Source organism: Macrobrachium nipponense, chromosome 20 (genome assembly GCF_015104395.2).
Source record: "Macrobrachium nipponense isolate FS-2020 chromosome 20, ASM1510439v2, whole genome shotgun sequence".
Classification (NCBI taxonomy): Eukaryota; Metazoa; Arthropoda; class Malacostraca; order Decapoda; family Palaemonidae; genus Macrobrachium; species Macrobrachium nipponense.
In genome coordinates, this window is record NC_061089.1 from 32755446 (window position 1) to 32774057 (window position 18612).

An 18612-nucleotide genomic window follows, 5' to 3' on the forward strand; every position below is an offset into this window, starting at 1 on the left:
ATATATATGTGTGTGTGTGTGTGTGTGTGTGTGTAGATGCATGTGGTTATATATATATATATATATATATATATATATATATATATATATATATATATATACATACATACATATATGTATTATATATATAAAATATATATATGAATACATATGTATATATATTATCCATTAAAGATTCCACAAAATTTTCACCATAAATCAGACATGAAACTAGAATTCATTCCCAACGAGGAACCAATAAACTCGCCTTTGGGAATGACACAACGCCACCAGCAAAGAGTCGTCATATCAGATCATAACTCACGGGTGAACACTCGGCCATAAAACGGAAGACTTTATTTGGCCAGGACATTAAAACGCCGTTAGTGTCTCGAACAAGCTGCTCCTTTGTATATAGGACAGGCAGAGTGTTTACTGGGTAGCCTAGGACCTCTAGGGGTCCGCGTTACGGGGCAAAAGGATTTTCGTGTCGGTGATTAATATCTGTTTAAGGGAGTTTCGTCGAAGAGTCTCGGTGATTAATATCTATTTGAGTAAGTTTCGTCGAAGAGTCTCGGTAGCGTTATGCGTTTGCTGTACATTGTCACAAAAAAAAATTACCACATGCTTTATTAGTTTAATATGTCAATGAATGTTCAAAATTATCTAATGAAATTTGAACGATGGTAAAACGGCGAGGTGAATTTAATTAGATAGATATACAAGCCCAGAATTGAAAATTAATGGCATTTACTGGCCTACATTTTAGAATATGTTTGCTTGCCTTCCGATATTGATCGCTGATGTAAGCGTATTCCGTATTATTCTGTCTAAGCTACACCGCCACCGAAGACTTTCCTGGCTGTAACAACATTGTATTCATAGAGAATTTTATTGTTTATTGTAAGGTAATTAAAACATGGAAATTCTGAACCGTAAAAGTTAGGGGTTGATTTTTCAAACCCGTTTGTCGAGTCATAGTCTGAGGTATATTTCCTAAAAACCTAAAACTGTTAGAGAATGTATATAAATGTACAAAGCATCTGATCACTCCGAATATGTAGTATATAGGGATATCATTATCATCTTAAGTTGAAAACAGCTTGATGCTGGATAACCTTTCATGAAGTCACAAGTAGTGTAATAGTAAAACATTTTTTGAATGAAATTTGTTTTTGCGAATTTTCCGTTGATTGGGAATTGCACAATACAACCGCATAAAAATCGTGCAAGCCGAAAGCAAAAGACATTTCAAAAACTTAGAAAAAAAATCAAATTATATTAACTATTGTTCTTTGTCTTATCTGAGCACGCAATTTTCATGACGGTGCTAGTCGACTGCAGACAATCGGAAAAGTCAGTGAGTGAATAAGTGAGTTAGCTATGAGACACTAAGTGAGAGTCACAATTCAGATAAAATACTGTTAAGATATATTTCATTTTCCCTTCAAAGTAGCCGGACGTAAATTTATCTGTCCGTTTCTAGCCCAGGCTCAAAGAAAACCAAAAAAAAAAAAGTAGGAATAAGTGAAACGATGCACCTGCATTTGATTAGCATAGACAAGCTCGAACAATAATTATTGTTCCTTTCAGAAGATCAACACTTGTTCAATTCCTACTTAGTTCAGCATTTTTCGAGGTATGTCTGACAACAGTCACAAACTTGTTGGGAAGGGTGTCCGATGTAAATTGATCTTTACACGCCATCATGATTATCTTAATCATCTTCGTTTAGTTTTGGGGGTCCTCCTCTCGGCCCAAACTCGGTTCATCAGGCAAAGCCGCTTTTGTCAGGCAGATTGTAGCTTTCTTGAATAATTAGTTTTTCTGTACTATTAGATTCTAAGTTGACCGGGAGAAGAAATAACATGCATAATAGGATAGCGGGTGATAATTGAAACCATTGTAGTCATCACCCTCTGTATAATCGTTGTTATAAAGGATATCATTAAGTTTTGTTAAGAGCAATGGATACTGATTACTTAAGTGTTTCTGGGTAATAAATACCACCTCGTTTTAGGTAGGGCTGGGGACTGACAAATCAGACCGTGGAAAAAAACAGCTTTATTTAAGATATACCTTTTTCAATTAAAGCACTTATACAAATAAAACTTCTGCATCATATCCCGAATTCGTTTAATGGAACACGTCATAATTTCAAAGCAATGGTTCAAATTACTTTGAAAAATATTATATTCTCGGTCAATGTGTTTCGTGGATTTATAGTAGATCACATTTAAGTAACAGTTTCTTTATTCAAAAAGATTGTTACATACGAGGAAGCTTGAATTTTCACGTGTTGGTCGTAAGCTTTCAGTCAAATCATAATTCCTTTGGGTTCAGCTACAACATCCGGAAATCTATTTTTATATACATATTCCTAAAGTGCTCTGTTGTCTTTAATTTACAAATTACGTTTTCCGTGGAAATCGAGTTATAATCCTTTCTTTATATGTATCTTTTTCTTCGCATGAAAGCCAACCTTTTAGTAACAAAAAATAAATAAGAACTCTCCATCAGCCACACACACACACACACACACACACACACACACACACACACACACACACACACAATCACGATCTTGGGTGTATTCTGACTTTTTTTTTTTTTTTTTTTTTTTTTGTTTTTTGCCCAAATTAACAAGTGATCGTAGTAGAGCTGAAAAGTTTTTTTTTTTTTTTTTTTTTTTTTTTTGTGCCTTCATTGTTTTAGCAGATTAAAGTCTGACACGAAAGAAATGTGTTTATTTCCACTCGGCTATTTTGGAGGGGGTGGGGGGCGAATGGGAGGGGGATCCAAAAATTAAACTGGAAAATGAAATGTGCATTTCCCCATTTTTTTTTTCTTTTTTTTTTCAACAAAGGGCCGTAAAAGCGAAAAAATTTTGTTTCTGGTTTTTATTTTTTATGCGACTGGAAAAATGAAAAAGTTTTGCTTACACTTTTTTTTTCAAGATTGAAAATTAAAAAGCAAGATTTTTTTTTTAATTGCGTAGCCATGTGTTACCATAGTATAAACACAACTTTATAAATGTAGAACGCCTAATGTTTATCCCGACGCTCCTCGTATGAGCGAATTCTCTCTATTGGACACTTCAATGAACCCCTCATCGTATTAATGACTAAAAGTTCAAACCAATTCTTTGCAGATTTTTCTTTCTAAGGTTCTGCAGCCTTCCACAATCGTATTCTTTGGTTTCAGATATCTTGGAGAGTAGTCTCCCTTTGACATATATCGAAGATGTTTCGGTCGTGTGCTTTCAGTATTTTTTTTTTTAAATACTGAGAGTATTCATGTTTATACATTTGAAATTAAAACATTTTCCCTTGCATTGCATAGGGAAACAATTTTAATTTTCGGATAGTTCCATTTTGGAGATTTTCTATGCCTGAGATGCTAACGAAAATTAAAATAAAAAATCATAATTTCCGTCAGATATTCAATATGAGCATTTAAGCAGAACTAATAATAGCCAAAATATTTCAAAATGTAACCTTGCTGTTAATGAGATAAAAAGATATTGTTTTATTGGTAAAAAGAATCATATTCTATTTGTTTATTTTACATAGCATTCTTACAATGATATGATATTGTTCATATCAGATGAACTCCCAGTACATCGAATGATCTTGGGGAAATGTTTCGCAGAGACATCTGACAAATTGAACTCTTCAATCACATATTTTGAACAACTCATTATTCATTATCCTCGTTAAATCTGCAAATGAAGCATTTTAGTTGACATGTGTTTTACTTATATTTTTTTCTTCCGTTTATTCGAACTGAAATAGCGATCGCCATTTTTTCTCATTAACAGCTTTTTGTAAAAGGTAAATGATAGTCGTCCTGTATTCGATACCGGACAAATAAAGGTTAATCTTCTTCGTACTTAAAGCTAAAAAAAAAATTTTAAAAATAAAAAATAAATAAATAAATAAATAAATCCAGATGAAATAGGAACAGGTCATTCATACCTGCAGATGCATGTATGTATAAGTGTGCATTATTTATAAATATATGTATGGATGTATGTATGAATATTTTTATATACATATACATGATCATGCAGAATTTATGCGATGTCGAAACCTGCCAGTCCACACCAAAAGAGTTTATAGTTTTATGCACATAAGCCGGTCCATTCTTGTTAACAGAATGTATGTACACTGAACTGTACGTAGGTATATACGCAGGTTTCCTTACCCAATCGAACCGAGGCAACAATCTGTCAATAGGACTACGATGCAAAACTCCAGCAGCAGCGTCGTCGGCGTGGTGAATTGTAATGACGTCATTATTCTTGCGCCTGGTTTGTTTTGATGGCTGTGAAGCTCACTTCACATGTTTCAATGTCTAAAGAACTTTTTTCTTTCAAAGATTGCTATAAGCGAACGCGCACATTAGTTACTCTAATACGTTTTCAGAACTTGAAAGATCGCACTGTATGTAAGAGATGAAATGCCCTTCTTAAATAATAAATATAAACGGTTGAATGTATCCATAGTGCTTCATAGATCAAGAACGGTAGGTGTTCTTGAACCTTAAAATCTAGTGATTTTTTTTCCGTTACTAATTTTTAACATGAACACAATTTCATATCACATTCCAATATTGCAAAAGTGCAGCAATTGAAAGCAAGCAACTGATGCCACCAACATTCTGCTTGCAAGATGATGAAGCACTGACTCAAGCGAATTCATTTTTCGTGCAAAGGAAAACTCCCAATGGGCCATTTTCTCGCCCTTCGAAACGCAGGGATGTCCTTTGCTTACCTAAGTGACATTACTCTCCATCTGACTCGTAATCAAGCTCAAAGAAGGAAATAACAGGGATGTGTTAATTGTTTTGCTTCCGGGAGTTCTTGCAACCTCATAGGTTACCTCCATTTCGCGATAAGGCAGTCATATTTGAAGTTTAAAGGAAAGTATGTTTTTCGCATCAGGCGACCGGCCACCATTTCGTCAACTTCCGAGCAGTAAACCAATCGAAATGATTTTATCTTTTTTTCTCAACAGATAAACTTTTTGTTTTCAATCAATAATACACTTTATTTTCACTACATACTTTAGTAGAAAATTTAAACACGAGTTACTGTTCACTGTCTTGAAAATCAAAGTATTCGAAATCATATCCTCAAACCGAGCATATAACAATCATCATTAGATTCGCTTTCTCCTTCCACATTTCGTTTCTGCTTAAACATTTCCCATTTTCCCTTAAATATTTCTTCCTTAGTCATAATCACTGTCACATGTGAACTCCTTTCCAAACAGTTGCAACCTGTTTTTCATTGCGATCATGTTTAGATAATCACGAAAACCGGTGAAACAGATCGAAAACGGCGCTTAACATCTCCGCCCGACATCCTGACTCCACCGTCACTGGTAAACAGCCCGATTTATGAGTCGAGTAACACTTCCCATAATTCGTTGGAGGATGATAAAATCTCAAGTGTTTAAGTTCCACCCTATTGGTGTAAAGGCCTTTCCTTTATGGCCAACCAAGAGTCGTTTACACGATCCCGAACCAATCACTTTAGGAGTCACATTTCCGAAAACAATGCGTTTCACTCGCCACCCAAGTTGTTAGATCTGCTCTTTTTCTGCTTTGTTTGTTTAACATTGATCTTGAATTGTATACATTAATGGACTGTGACCGTTTTACTTCATTTCTCCTTTTCATCGCCATATATTTTATTCATGAATAATCAAAACTTAATGAGTCATTCTTGAAGTAAATCCCCCCCCCTCCCCGCCACAAAAGAAACAAACGTTAAAATAGCCAACCAAACAATGATTAATTTCTTCCTCATGCGATGAGCTATTGCCGATTCAGTAAATTTTGGAGAACATTGCTGCCAAGGTCCTTTAAATATACTCGGAGTATATTTAAAGGACCTTGATTGCTGCATTGATCATATACGTTTCCAAATATTTATTCACCCTTTCATAGGTGAGATTCTCACAGACGATGTCAGGTCTTTTTGGTAAATGAGACCCAAAGGTTTTCTATGCATATGCTTATGTTACACGCGTTCTTCGTATGTTTACATTTTTTTTAGTGTTGTTTATGCATTTCAGAAATTTTTCTGATAGGGAACCTAAGGAACAACAATAAGTTGTAAAAATATAAAGACAGTAGCTCATAGATGAGGATGAAACTTGTTGTTTATTTGGTTTTCTTTTCATTTCATTATTATTATTATTATTATTATTATTATTATTATTATTATTATTATTATTATTATTATGATTATTATTATTATTAGTTATTATTATTATTATTATTATTATTATTATTATTATTATCAAGCACACACCAAACAAACTAAAATGCCACGAACTTACTTCGAGCAAACTTACACTGGACAGGAGGCCGATAATTGGGAGGAGAAAAAGCTTCATGCCAAATAAAGCTGGAAGGCAAATTAGTGGCAGGTAAGAAAATAGCCCTAAATGTATCTCTTCCGTAGGGGGATAGTGCCGTCATCGTAGGCATTATTTAAGGTTCTTTACAAAGCCCCTTCGGCCCCAAGTTGCTACCCCTTTCATTCCTTTTTATTGCCCCCCGTCCCCGCACTCTTTCCTCTATCTTACTTTTCGCCCTCTCATAGCAATTGTTTAGCATTGTTTCATTATAAAGCAAATGCCAGTTGCTACCCTAAGATTGAAGGGATTTACTTCAAGTTTTTACCACTTATTATACAGATAATTCTGAATAATCACAATGGTGGAAAAAAAGAAATTTTACCTTTAGGTTCATAACTTTTGCAGTTGAAAAAAATGACGCCATTTTTCAAAAATATGCAAAAAAAGTTAAACAAGAAAAATTTCCTCTCTTGTAATGATAGATATTTAGTTTATACTACACACTATAAAAGTTTAATTTGTTTCGGTCTTCTTGGAGATCTAAGTGTGTAAGTAAAAATAAAGCAAGTTTTCAGGAAACAGCGAAGAAAAAATTGTGGACTTTTAAGAATCTCCACTCAATCAGGCCATTTTGAGCGAGTCATCCCTATATAATTATAACCCGTTTTCTCTAACGGTATCGCTAAAGAGAATGGGACATTTTAGTTGGTGACAAGTACTTATGTAAAAGTCTCTTGACTTCTTGCAGGTTTTTTACAATTTGTGGTTCACAGTGCCGTGCAAGCGATGAACAATACTGTCCATGAACCAATCTAAAATTTTCAAAGCTATAAATTCAAGATGCCTATGTTTATTTACGCATAAAACAGTCCAAAACTGTGTATAACCAAGACCACCGAGATACTACCCTCCACTTATCCAGACTGAGTCTTACAAACTTATTTACATATATAGCTACATGTGTGTGTGTATGTGTATGCCTATGTTATTTCTGACGTCATGTTTACAGAAATAACATAAAATAGTACATGTGTTGTGGAATCCAAATAATTATGTTTTTTCCTGAATCTGCAAGCACTCACATTTCATAGTTTATTTCTGTCCTGTTTCTCTAGACGGAAGAAAGCGTGTTCACATTTTCCTGTTTCACACGATGACTTAGCAAGTCGAAAACAAGTCATACTGGCTCTATATTATTTTTATTCCTGCTATTTTGGTCATTATGTAAGATTAGGTTAGGTTAGTTAGGTTAGGACTGAATGAACTGTTACTAGAAACATAACTTCAAACTGAAGAGTACAACTGAGTTTAAAGATATAAGAGAATTCTGGTAAAATAGGTATCATAGAAGGAAACGAAAGAATTCTCAAAATTTTTAATAAAACAAAAACGCTTGTTTGACAAAGTAAGCGAGTCACGTTTCTTGCGCCTTAGGATACTAGTAGACGGGAGGGTGATAGGAGGATTCTGGAGGATGGGAGGGGTGTAGGGGGAGTGTGAGAGGGGCCCCCCGAGTAAAAGTTTCCTAATGCCAAAGCGGAAGTGTACGTTTCACGTCACCTTACGAAGTGGGTGGAGGTCACTTTTTTTTCTTCTTCTTTTTTTTTTAAGGAAGGGCGTAAAAGGTATCCGAATTATGACCGGGCGTGTAGATCCGGTTAGCTATTATGTACCCTAATCGAGGCTTAAGTTACTGACACCCTCGCTCGTTATGAATTCTTATGGGCCATTCGACTGTGGTTGTGATCTTCACGATTTTCGATTGTTTTGCTTTTGTTCAAATCACAGAAAATACTTTCTGTTAACTCTCGTTTGATATTCGTCAGTGAATATTCACGGGAAGTTCTCCCGCTTGTTTTTATACATATGTCTATGAAGATCTAAATTATTTTCATTTGTTTATGTACAATTCAAAGAAAGTAGTACCACGGCTGTGACAAATGCTTCAGACTTATAGAATTAAGGGAATCTAACATTCCTTGAAAAGGTTATGGGAAAATGCTATTATTCTCTCTCTCTCTCTCTCTCTCTCTCTCTCTCTCTCTCTCTCTCTCTCTCTCTCTCTCTCTCTCTCTCTCTCTCTCTCGAAAAGTGAATTTTCCAATGAATTCAAGTACTCAAGTAATTATACCTTCGGAACATCATCCCTTACCCACCAGCAACTGTTGCATTTCTACAGAAATTTGGAAGTCATCACTTCAAAAACTTTTTACTAAACTCCGGCAAGTGCTGCATAGAAATTTGAGTAAGCCCGTCTAGTATTCCATGCCCCAGGATTATATAATATATATGTATCTTATAATATATAGATATTATATATATATATATATATATATATATATATATATATATATATCTATATATGGATTATATATATATATATATATATAGATATATATATATATATATATATAATATATATATATTATTATATACATATATATATATATATATATATATATATATATATATATATATAAATGTGTGTGTGTGTGTGCGCGTGTGCGTGTATGTATGATATATATAGATATATATATATTTATATATAAATAATATATTTATATATATTATATAATATAATATATTATTATACATATATATATATATATATATATATATATTATTATATTATGATAAAGAGAGAAATATGGTTAGTGTCTGGATGAATGAAACAAAAAATAAATAAATAAATAAAACATAAGCTAAAGACTGGAAGATACTTGCACCCGCTATTACCGTTACAGATGTTACCCTAATAGTTCTTTGTAGAATGACCGTAATGTTTTCGGGGTCTTTGCGAGGTTGGTTTTATATGTAGAATTGTAGGCATAAAGGTTTTGGTTTTATTGTTTTGCAAGCCTGTTTGGGAGGTTTCGTAATTGGTTATGTAAATAGATTTTGTATACTTATAAAGCAGATATTAAGCGCTCCTACAATTTTTATGATTTGAAAAAGTATAGGCTTTTGGCTCTGCACCTACATTCCCGATATATCCATCGATTGTAATAATGCGGCTAAAGTGACCGAATGGTAAAATAAATCAAATAAATATGTGATCAAAGCAAATGAAATAGCACAAAGATGCAACAATTACTCCGGTTGCAAGTAATCACCCATCATTTAACCCCAGTTACAAAAACTTCCTTCTGCTGTCAAAAGTTTTCGTAATACATTTCCAGCCCTGTAAATTTCAGTTTCCAGTTACCGCTTTCTGACATAGGTTCCACCGCCATTATAAGACTTTAATTCCAAAGCGACTTGCCTGAGGGCACAAATGCCACTCAGAGCTATAGACGAATCGTATCTCGTCCATCTTGTTTACCCATAAAGACGACATCATCTAAGGACTTAATGGTCTGCATTTCCTTCAGGGAGTCCGATCTGTTATGCCTCGAGAATCTTTGGATGTATTTGAAGTGCGTAACTGTTATAAGGGAGTTTTTTCTTTCTTTCTTTCTTTTAAGGAATATGATAAATCAAAGTGGGGTTGCCACTGCACTGATAGTCTTACCTGTTGAGTGAACAAAAATTAACTATTATTATTATTATTATTATTATCATTATTATTATTATTATTATTATTATTATTATTATTATATATTATTATTATTATTATTATTTTTATTATTAATTATTATTATTCTTATTATTATTATTATTGGGGGATATTATTATTATTATTATTATTATTTATTATTATTATTTATTATTGGGGGGTTTATCACAGTCCTCCAATATGACTGGGTGGTATTTATAGTGTGGGGTTCTGGGTTCCATCCTGCCTCCTTAGGAGTCCATCACTCTTCTTACTATGTGCGCCGTTTCTAGGATCACACTCTTCTGCATGAGTCCTGGAGCTACTTCAACCTCTAGTTTTTCCAGATTCCTTTTCAGGGATCTTAGGATCGTGCCTAGTGTTCCTATGATTATGGGTACAATTTCCACTGGCATATCACATATCCTTCTTATTTCTATTTTCAGGTCTTGATACTATCAATATCCTTCTTATTTCTATTTTCAGGTCTTGATACTTACTCCCATTTTTTTCTTTCTTCTTCTTCAACACTGGTGTCCCATGGTATTGCGACATCAATGAGTGATACTTTCTTCTTGATTTTGTCAATCAACGTCATGTCTGGTCTATTTGCACGTATCACCCTATCTGTTCTGATACCATAGTCCCAGAGGATCTTTGCCTGATCGTTTTCTATCACTCCTTCAGGTTGGTGCTCGTACCACTTATTACTGCAAGGTAGCTGGTGTTTCTTGCACAGGCTCCAGTGGAGGGCTTTTGCCACTGAATCATGCCTCTTTTTGTACTGGTTCTGTGCAAGTGCCTGACATACGCTTGCTGTGGTTTATGGTCTCATTTTTCGTATTGCACTTCCTACATATGGGAGAGATGTTATTTCCATCTATCGTTCTTTGGACATATCTGGTTCTTAGGGCCTGATCTTGTGCCGCTGTTATCATTCCTTCAGTTTCCTTCTTGAGCTCTCCCTCTGTAACCATTGCCATGTGTCATCGCTGGCCAGTTCTTTAGTCTGTCTCATGTATTGTCCGTGCATTGGTTTGTTGTGCCATTCCTCTGTTCTGTTTGTCATTCTCCTGATTCTGTATATTTCTGGGTCTTCGTCTACTTTTATCAGTCCTTCCTTCCATGCACTCTTGAGCCACTCGTCTTCACTGGTTTTCAGATATTGCCCCAGTTCTCTGTGCTCGATGTTGACGCATTCCTCTATACTTAGTAGTCCTCTCCCTCCTACTTTTCGTGTTATGTATAGTCGTCCGTATTTGCTCTTGGGTGTAGTGCTTTGTATATTGTCATATGTTTCCTAGTTTTCTGGTCTATGTTGCGGAGTTCTGCCTTCGTCCATTCCACTATTCCTGCGCTGTATCTGATTACTGGTACTGCCCATGTGTTTATGGCTTTTATCATATTTCCGGCGTTGAGTTTTGACTTGAGTATCGCCTTGAGTCTCTGCATATATTCTTTCCTGATCGTGTCCTTCATCTCTTGGTGTTTTATATCCCCTCCTTCCATTATTCCCAGGTATTTGTATCCCGTCTCATCTATGTGTTTGATGTTGCTCCCATCTGGTAGCTTTATCCCTTCAGTCCTTGTTACTTTGCCCTTTTGTATGTTGTATAAAAACTATGAATGTATGGAGATAGATGAGGGAAAATATGAATATGATCTATCAGACCACCACCTCATAAAGGTCCAATTCAAAATGAACACTAAAGTAAGGCAAACATTCAGAAATGAAACAAAAGAAATAAAATATTTGAAAGTCACAGAAGAGTCTGCTAGGAAATACCTTGAATATATAGAGTATAAAGTAAGCCAACAAGACAGAAAAGGAGATCTAACCCAGTTGGAAGAAACAATGAGTGAAGCAAAAACAAATAACCTAGAGAAGATAATCAAAAGAAGGTTAAAGACAGGAAAGCAAGAAGAAATAGAACCAGTATGGGTCACCAAAGAAATAAGCCAAAGAAGGATATATAACAAATTTAAAAGAAAAGCCACAAGAATAGAAGAAAAAAGATACTATGAAGAAGCATATCTTAAACAAAAACAAAAAGTACAGATAATAATAAAGAAAGCATATGAAGAATATGAAGAAAAGATTAGAAATGAGATAATGAATGATAAAAACAGACACAGGAAAATCTGGGAATATATAGACATGCTGAGAGGAAAGACCACATCAGAAAAAGAATGGATAAGAATATTCGATGAAAATAAGCAAGAGATGAAGGACGAAACCCTAGGGAAAGAGCTGGTAAAATTCTGGGAAACAATATACCAAAAAGAAGAAAACAAAATAGGAGAGATATGGAATGAAAGCAAGAAAGAACAGTACAAACATGAAATGGAAGAAATAGTGAAAAGATTAGGACAGCAGATGAAATGCCATATATCTTTAAGGGAACATACGCATGGAGTGTATGACCCAACAGGGACAGAGATTAGACCCATGGAAGAAATCAACATAACAGAAGATGTAAAAAGTCAACTTGAGAAAATGAAGACAAATAAAGCACCAGGACCAGATGGAATGAAGCCAGTACTGTTCAAATTACTCTTACAAAGTAATAACCTTCAAAAAGAATTGGCAGAATGTTTAAATAACATACTGAAGGGCAGGAAAACGCAGAAAAGCTGGTTTAAGTAAAAAACAACACTTACGCCCAAAAAACAAAACCCCACAGTCAAAGATCTAAGGCCAACTGCTCTAACAAATGCATCATATAAAATCTTCATGGGGATCCAGAGAACCAAAATAGAAAAACATATTAGAAGTATAGGAAAAATGAATGAACTGCAATCAGACTTTACCACACAAAGGAGAGGAATCAATAATTTATATATCTTACAATACAGCATACAAGAAACGTACAGAAGAAAGGACCCATTATTTGTAGTATCAATAGATTTCCAAAAAGCATTTGACTCAGTTAATAGGAAAAAGCTCATTGAGGTCATGATGAAATATAGGCTACATGCAGAAGTAATAAATGCAGTCGCAAAGATATATGCAAATGATGTAACAAGCCTATGCCTCAACAATACAGAACAAAAAGAACTAAATGTAACTAATGGAATAAGACAGGGATGCAATGGCTCAACCATATTCTTTCTATTAATAACATATCTGATAATAGAAAAATTAGAAAATACAACAGAAGGTTTTAGAAATGAAGTAATAAGGATAGTGGCACTATTATATGCAGACGACGGATTAATACTAGGGCACACACTAGAAGAAATAACAAAATCAATAAAAACCCTAATGGAAATCGCAAGTGAATGTGGCCTAAACATAAACAAGGACAAGAGTAACATACTAATATACAACGACTGGTACAGTATCGATGCCTTCATTCATGTATGCGATGGAAGTCATGAAACTTGACAGGAAAACAATAAATGAATTTCAGAAGATAGACAATAAAGTATATAGAGCAATTTTGAAAGCGCCAAGTTACACAGCAAGTTGTGCGTTAAGATCTGAAATAGGGGCCTCTTCCTGCCAATCTAGAGATATCAAGAATAAACTATTCTACCTGAAACATACACTGAAGAATGGTGGAAATAGGCTCCTATATGAGATAACAATGGATCAGTATGAAAAAAAAAAAAACCTGGATAATGCAAGTAAAAGAGTATATGAAAGAACTAAACATAAACTTAAGTAAAATTGAAGCAGTTAAAGACAACAGTTAAGAGAAATAATAAACAATTGGGACAGAAAAATATGGCAGAAAGAAATGAATGAAAAGTCAACATTAAGAATCTACAGAAAATTTAAAGAAAACATAAGAGAAGAAATCTGGTATGATAACACTGAAAAAACAATGCTGATCAGTAGGGCCAGACTAGGTATACTAGGATTAAATGATAGAAATAGGATAAAAGGAGAAGATACAAAATGTTTATACTGTGATTAACAAAATGAAAATTTAGAACATTTCTTACTTTACTGTCCAGCATACAATGAAATTAGAAATAGATATAGCTTTATGCAGCAACCATATCAAGAAAATAAAGAGGAATTAGTAGCAAATATACTCTTATTGGTAGTACTAATGAGGGAGGAAGTGGAGAATAGGAAAGATTTTATAAAAGAAATGTGGTATTTCAGAGAGAAGAAGCTCAAGCAAACACAAACAAAGGAGGAATAAAAGAAGCAAGGGAGCCGTTTCAGAGGCACATCCCACCTACTACTACTACTGCTTTCTAAGTCAGTGTTGCCACGCGTAGGGGAATTCCCGTACTGTAAGGAACTCTGACATCGTAGGGGGTAGCGGGGTGCATGAACGTGAAATTGGCCTTTGTGTAGGGGGATGAAGGTGAATTTCACTTATTTTCCTTATAAATATATATTTTTTACAATATTCTAGATCGTGTTCCAGGTTCAGATTTGTGAGAAGAGCTTTATTAATAATCACATAGAAGTTGACTTTGGATTTCTGTAATTATGCTTAAGTTACTGAAAAAGGTTACTGTGCCCAAAGATACAGGAAGGAATGGGAAGAGGAGAGCTGGACTTTAGGATGGTTATCCGGTGGAAAGCACGACGGAAAGGATCATTGCAAAATGTGATAAGGAATTGGTAACGAGACACTCGGAACTCGTCGGTCATGTGAAATCGGATTCTCATATGTTTTGCTAAAGGAGTGACTACAAATCAGCTAATGACTATGTTTATTGAACTAAAGGATGGCTGTAGGATTAAAGCAGGAATGAATGCTGTTGCAATAATAGTTATAAAAAAAAATCTTTCTTTTTAATTTACTTGCAAAGTCAAGGTGCTTTGAAAAACATACAGATAGTGAAATTAATTATATTCTCAGTGATTGAAGGTTTTTTTAATGCTAAATCAGCATCATTGTTTTTTAGTAATGGACCATTGTTTTTTTTGTAATGGACCAGTCTGGCATTTATTTAAATTTACTATAGTATAAATGCATTAACATTTGTTTCTGAAATGTATTTTCATAGCTTACCTTAGTAGCGTCGCATTTTCCTTAATTTCACATTGATCAAAGGCAATAGGTACTGTTGTTACATCCATGAATTTTGCAACAGTCGAAAATGTATTTACATGTATTATAAATTCAACATGTGTTTATAATTTTTCCCTCTTTAAAATAAACAAAGTTCTGTGACTAATTCTAGAGTTGAAGCTATGTTTTTGTAATAAGATAATTTACCATTTAAATACATTTGCAATATATGCATTGAATTTTCTTGCATATTTTCTTTAACAGAGCTCATTTCTCTGTACCTAAAATTTGAAATATTTAGTTTCACTATGAATTGTAACTGAACTGTAATTACTGCTTCATTTTCATTTATCCTAGTGTTATATTAGGTGCGCAGGGGAAAATTACCTTTTGTGGGAAGCAAAGCCAAAATACCTACTAAACTGTGGCGTCGCAACTGGCAACACTGGTTCCTCTTGGTTGTTAGTCATTCTGAACTTAGTGCGGGCCGAACAGCCTAAATTATATTGAACTATGTCGTTAGATTTTGGAGAACCAGTATTTTCATCATCACGGGCTTATGACGAGCTTGAAGACGACGACGAATGTCCATCGGCAAATATTGAGTAAGAATTAATCGTGTAGGTTGTTTCTTACTGTAACTTTTTCGTTTGTTTGCTTTGCTTGGGGCCTTAGGGAGCCACGACAAGCGGGGTTGGCTAATCCTATGATGCTTTGACTCGTGATCGAAGCTTGAACTCTATAGTATGTTAAAGTGTGTTGTCTTGCCTTCATTGTACGCATAATAATTTTTGATATTGTATAGTAGTAGCTGTCGGTTTTTTTTTTCCTTCCTTAGCTAGCCTTACTTACCTAGTAGGTATATCGGCTCTTACAGTCAACTTGGTGACCCCGGTTAATGGTTGGTGGTGAGACAGCAATTTACCAGTCAGGAGGAAAAGAAGTGCACTACCTAATTTCAATAAGTAGTCGAGAAGATGGTAAATAAGCTGGCTTATGCTTATCATACTACCTAGCATTAAAATGAAGCAAGTTCTGTGAGGGTACCAAAATGTATCATAACCTAAGGTAAACAATCACGGACGATCCATCGTCATCACGCTGGCCGGGTCTTAGCTATTCACTCGATATTTAATTGGTGAAAGAAGAATACAATTATACAACTTTAAGCATACCATTCAAAAGATTAAAGTTTCGTCAACTTAATGTGATATATGAAAGCCCCATACGAACTAAAATAAGCATGTGACGCTCTTCGTAAAATATGTTTTCAAGGCAGTTTTGAAATCCAGTATGGCGGCTATCGTCAGGCAGGCCGGTCTAACCACGGGCAATCCACCATCTTTCCCAGCCTTCCCAGCACTCATTTGAACAATATTAGCGTATATAGGTACGTAACGTTTATTGATCTTACTCAAGATTGCAGTTGTAATCGGCACAATGAAACTACATTTTGTTGCCTAGGGTAAACAATTACGGACGATCCACCATCATCATGCTGGCCGGGTCTTATTCACTCGATATTTAATTGGTGAAACAAAAATACAATTTCAACTCTAAGCATACCATTCAAAAGATTGAAGTTTCATCAACATGATGTGATATATGAAAGCCCCATACGAACTAAAATAAGCATGTGACGCTCTTCGTAAAATATGTTTTCAAGGCAGTTTTGAAATCCAATATAGCCTAGCGGTGATCGTGTGGCTGGACGGGTCTAGTCACAGATGGACACCATCTTTCCCAGCCTTCCCAGCACTCATTTGAACAATGTTAGCGTAGGGTAGATCATCACAGCAGGCCACGCAGGCCACCTACCATCAATGCAAGCCACCCTCCGAAAAAGTACATTATAACGCGTCCTGACACCCGAGATGGGCATCAGTCGCGACTTCTTGTTGGTGAGAAACGGAGCTAAAGACCTCTACTCTCCTTTCGAAGTAAGTATTTTCCCCAAAGTTAGAAATTAAGGCCAAATTTTAAGATTTAAACAGATTTAAACAGAGGGTACTGAAAACGGTCTCAAACGTAGTGCAAATCTCACCAAAACGCGTTCAACATTTTTACTTACAACTCGAGGTATTTAGAAGATTGACGCCATCTCGATGTTTACGGAGTAGCTTGTGTCAATAAACTAACCATTTCCTGTGATAAATCCGCCACACCACCTGTACCCACAGACGCTGGAGCACTTATCACAACAATCGAAACACGATTTCTCATCAACAACAAGCCAGGCGTAACAACTTTTGGGGGTAGAAAAGACGGAGAGGGTTGCCTTTGCTAATTTTTAAATAAGTAGTAAAAACATCAATATTTTACATATTTATGATGATTAATTTGAAAATATTCGTTATTGAAAAAGTAACTCGACTCTGACTCAAATTTAAGTAATATTTTTCTGAATTAGAACGTTCTTTCAAGTTCTGTATTATGACGTCACGACATCTTGACTTTCGTACCTATTGTAAATAATTGCTATACTCAACTGTCATTGCAGAACAGTTTACCAGTTATTCATGCAGATTGTTATCAGCTATACATGTAATTGTTATAATCGTAATGCGCATATATCTTTATTATTTACTTTTTGGATATATGAAGATGTTTTACTGCTGGATTATACTCCGTAGTGTGGACGCAATCGTTTTCGGTCATGGGCCTCTTGTCTGTTTTCGCACCATAAGAAATTATGGGGCCGAATTTGCAATGACCAGAAAGTCGTTAAAAGAGGAAAGTTAGCATTGAGGGGCATATGTTTGACTGAGGAAAAATAAAAATTTATTCAATAGCTAGCTTGTAAATACTTGGTTATAAAAACTTGATTGACAACTAAGCAGCATGTCTACTATGGGTTTTCAGAGAAACAGTGCAAGCAGGTTTTTTGGGCAATACCTATTTCTGTAACGAACACTCTTAACAGAACGATGTTTTGCTATAGTGCATTACACCCAGTGCCGTAATTTATAAGGGTATCGTGAATCACTAATCGTAAAGAATAACGACACTTGTCCTTGTACCAAGAGACAAAACTCCTTATGAGAAGGATACGAACACAAAAGAACGCGTATAAAGCGTCCACCTACCCTCTCCCAACCCCCCCCCCCCCCCCATCCCTTTTCTTCTTCGTTCCTCCGCCTTCCTTTCTCTCTCTCTCTCTCTCTCTCTCTCTGTTGCCATTCGGTATGTGTTGACCCTCCAAACTGGGTATAAGACTACACACAAAACGTTGAAATTGGTGAAATTAGGCTATGTATTGGAAGTATATATACATAAATATTAAAGCAATTTTATCATTATTGCATTACTATGACAACTAGAATTCATGGAAACAGTTTATAACCTGTTAAGCGTCACCCACGTAATAATACGTTTACCGCGATATACTCGGTAGCGCCTTCAACGGGATATTACGTTCAAGACTTTAACTGTGCTTGTCAAGTCGTCAGCCCCGTAATAATACGTTTACTCGCATAGAAAGTGTAGGAACTCATTTGGTAACACTCTCAGCACATGGGAAACTTATTTTCCAGCTTGGCAACTCTTTCCTGGTGGTCGCTATGCTAGAAAACTGCCTGTCCCTGTTGGTTTTCTTTCAATACGCTTCGGGCGTTTATCGAGACAAATTGGATTTCGCGTCTTTCACAATGAATGTCCCAAAGAGGAGCATATTTCTTTAGGTGAGATCAATCAAATACTAGATGAGGAGTGTGATATTGATAACCTATTTGATGATGAGAGCTCT

The 18612-nt window shown here is 35.3% G+C and overlaps 2 protein-coding genes across 6 annotated transcripts in view; one reads left to right on the forward strand and one right to left on the reverse strand.

Annotated features, from left to right (window-relative positions):
• The window catches only part of LOC135224533 (proteasome assembly chaperone 1-like), a 300715-nt gene that overhangs the window by 143387 nt on the left and 138716 nt on the right, over nucleotides 1-18612 (forward strand). Inside the window, exon 1 of one of the 5 annotated variants that reach the window (XM_064263614.1) lies at nucleotides 15301-15472. The exons of 2 other annotated variants lie outside the window; for them this stretch is intronic. In XM_064263614.1, coding sequence (XP_064119684.1) covers nucleotides 15381-15472 — 92 coding nt within the window. In that variant the 5' untranslated portion in view covers nucleotides 15301-15380. Of the gene's footprint in view, nucleotides 1-15300; nucleotides 15488-18612 lie in introns of those variants that run through there. 2 more of the 5 variants (XM_064263605.1, XM_064263644.1) reach the window with 2 other exon arrangements.
• The window catches only part of LOC135224523 (protein Wnt-9b-like), a 162055-nt gene that overhangs the window by 11079 nt on the left and 132364 nt on the right, over nucleotides 1-18612 (reverse strand). The window lies entirely within an intron of this gene.